General features: G+C 45.2%; 1 protein-coding gene across 2 annotated transcripts in view; it reads left to right on the plus strand.

Annotated features, from left to right (window-relative positions):
- adam9 (ADAM metallopeptidase domain 9) overlaps nt 1-2,828 on the plus strand; it is a 46,895-nt gene that overhangs the window by 41,766 nt on the left and 2,301 nt on the right. Inside the window, exons 22-23 of one of the 2 annotated variants that reach the window (XM_046034781.1) lie at nt 1,302-1,331; nt 1,743-1,801. In XM_046034781.1, the coding sequence (XP_045890737.1) occupies nt 1,302-1,331; nt 1,743-1,801 (89 nt within the window). The remainder of the gene's footprint in view (nt 1-1,301; nt 1,332-1,742; nt 1,802-2,828) is intronic. The other variant, XM_046034782.1, reaches the window with a different exon arrangement.

Below are 2,828 nucleotides of genomic sequence, written 5' to 3' on the forward strand. Positions count from 1 at the left end.
AAATTAGTTACATAAGTTGTGTGAGTAGTTAACTGATGAGTGAATTAATCAGACTTTATCTCTACTATTCGTTATCTGTAGTTATGAGACCGCAGCAAGATAACACGTGAATGCCCTCTGGTGGACAATCTACACAACTGTTAATTATGGGCTGTATACACTGATACGTATTTATCTGCAATTAGCGATAACGTGTATATCGGCCTCCCGGGTATATTAAACGACCTCCCGGGTATATTAAACGACCTCCCGGGTATATCACCGGCCTCACGGGTATATTACCGACCTCCTGGGTATATCACCGGCCTCACGGGTATATTACCGACCTCCTGGGTATATCACCGGCCTCCCGGGTATATCAAAACGACCTCCCGGGTATATCACCGGCCTCCCGGGTATATCAAAACGACCTCCCGGGTATATCACCTGCCTCCCGGGTATATTAAACGGACTCCCAGGCATATTAAACGGCTTCCCAGGGAATATTAATCGACCTCCAAGGTATATTACCGGCCTCCCGGTTATATTACTGGCCTGCCGGGTATATTACCGGGTATATTAAACGGCCTCCCGGGTATATTACCGGGTATATTAAACGGCCTCCCGGGTATATTACCGGGTATATCACCGGCCTCCCGGGTATATTACCGGGTATATCACCGGCCTCCCGGGTATATTACCGGGTATATCACCGGCCTCCCGGGTATATTACCGACCTCCAAGGTATATTACCGGCCTCCCGGGTATATTAAACGGCCTCCCGGGTATATTAACGGGTATATTAAACGACCTCCCGGGTATATCACCGGCCTCCCGGGTATATCACCGGCCTCCCGGGTATATCACCGGCCTCCCGGGTATATCACCGGCCTCCCGGGTATATCACCGGCCTCCCGGGTATATTACCGGCCTCCCGGGTATATTAAACGGCCTCCCGGGTATATTAACGGGTATATTAAACGAACTCCTGGGTATATCACCGGCCTCCCGGGTATATTACCGGCCTCCCGGGTATATTACCCACCTCCCAGGTGTAGTCCCAATGAAAATATTGGCTGACCTGCCTGTGTGTTTTTTCAGAATCTACCTGTTGTCTCCAGCATTGCCTGCCCCAGCTTTAAGTAGCTGCCCAGTAAAACCAATTCACTGTTTAGCTGATTGATGGTTTGCTTGATTGGCTGATGTAGTGGATTGATGATTAACACATTAGTAAATTAGATCACAGGTGTGAGTGTGTGTGTTACTGACAGAACTAATGTAAATCATAGTCCTAACATCCTCTGCTCTCTCTCCATGTGAAGCACCACGCTCAGCTTCTGCCACCACAGGAGGTAAAATACTCCCTTCACTACTCACCCTATAATACTTCTACTGCAATCTGTAATACTGCCACTGTAGCGCTCTGACCTCTCTTCTCTGTTGCTACTTGTAGTAAATATTTTTGTTTATTTTTACATTCTGTTTGTCTGAAGGTTTTTAAAACATTCATTTACAAGTTTACTCAAGTTAAAGTGAAATAGTATTAGCATCAAAATATACCTAAAGTACGAATTTCAGAATAATATTATATAACTAAGTAGCTTAGAAGTAAATTATATTAAATCCAATATAATAATAAAAATATTTTTACAGGGAGGGATTTTTAGAAAATATAATGGTTCAAATTAATACATCAGGATCAACACCTTTTAAACTAATCAGAAAATCTTGCATTTCCTGTGTGCGTGTTTGTGTGTGATCAGGTGGTGGAAACCAGCAGGACAGCTCCCCCCCACGCCACGAGGCCTCCTCCTCCTCCTCTGTAAGAACAGTAACACACCTGGATATTTCAGCTCCTGTAAACACTGAAACACATTAGAAAGTGTCTCAGCACAAGGTCCTCTTACTAGCTTTATCCAGAGATTTCAACTGCACCTCACAGTCTTGTTTAAAGACGTAAAGTCCTGGAAAAAGCTAGAAAGTAACTCTACGCTAACCGGACCTAGGAAGTAACTCTACGCTAACTGGACCTAGGAAGTAACTCTACGCTAACCGGACCTAGAAAGTAACTCTACGCTAACCGGACCTAGAAAGTAACCCTACGCTAACTGAACCTAGACCGTAACTCTACGCTAACCGGACCTAGAAAGTAACTCTACGCTAACCGGACCTAGAAAGTAACTCTACGCTAACCGGACCTAGAAAGTAACTCTACGCTAACCGGACCTAGAAAGTAACCCTACGCTAACTGAACCTAGACCGTAACTCTACGCTAACCGGACCTAGAAAGTAACTCTACGCTAACCGGACCTAGAAAGTAACTCTACGCTAACCGGACCTAGAAAGTAACTCTACGCTAACCGGACCTAGAAAGTAACCCTACGCTAACTGAACCTAGACCGTAACTCTACGCTAACCGGACCTAGAAAGTAACTCTACGCTAACCGGACCTAGAAAGTAACTCTACGCTAACCGGACCTAGAAAGTAACTCTACGCTAACCGGACCTAGAAAGTAACCCTACGCTAACTGAACCTAGACCGTAACTCTACGCTAACCGGACCTAGAAAGTAACTCTACGCTAACCGGACCTAGAAAGTAACTCTACGCTAACCGGACCTAGAAAGTAACTCTACGCTAACCGGACCTAGAAAGTAACCCTACGCTAACTGAACCTAGACCGTAACTCTACGCTAACCGGACCTAGAAAGTAACTCTACGCTAACCGGACCTAGAAAGTAACTCTACGCTAACCGGACCTAGAAAGTAACTCTACGCTAACCGGACCTAGAAAGTAACTCTTAGCTAACTGGACCTAGAAAGTAACTCTACGCTAACTTTCATTAACTG

The sequence above is a fragment of the Micropterus dolomieu genome, linkage group LG21 (assembly GCF_021292245.1).
Source record: "Micropterus dolomieu isolate WLL.071019.BEF.003 ecotype Adirondacks linkage group LG21, ASM2129224v1, whole genome shotgun sequence".
In the NCBI taxonomy this organism is placed as follows: domain Eukaryota; kingdom Metazoa; phylum Chordata; class Actinopteri; order Centrarchiformes; family Centrarchidae; genus Micropterus; species Micropterus dolomieu.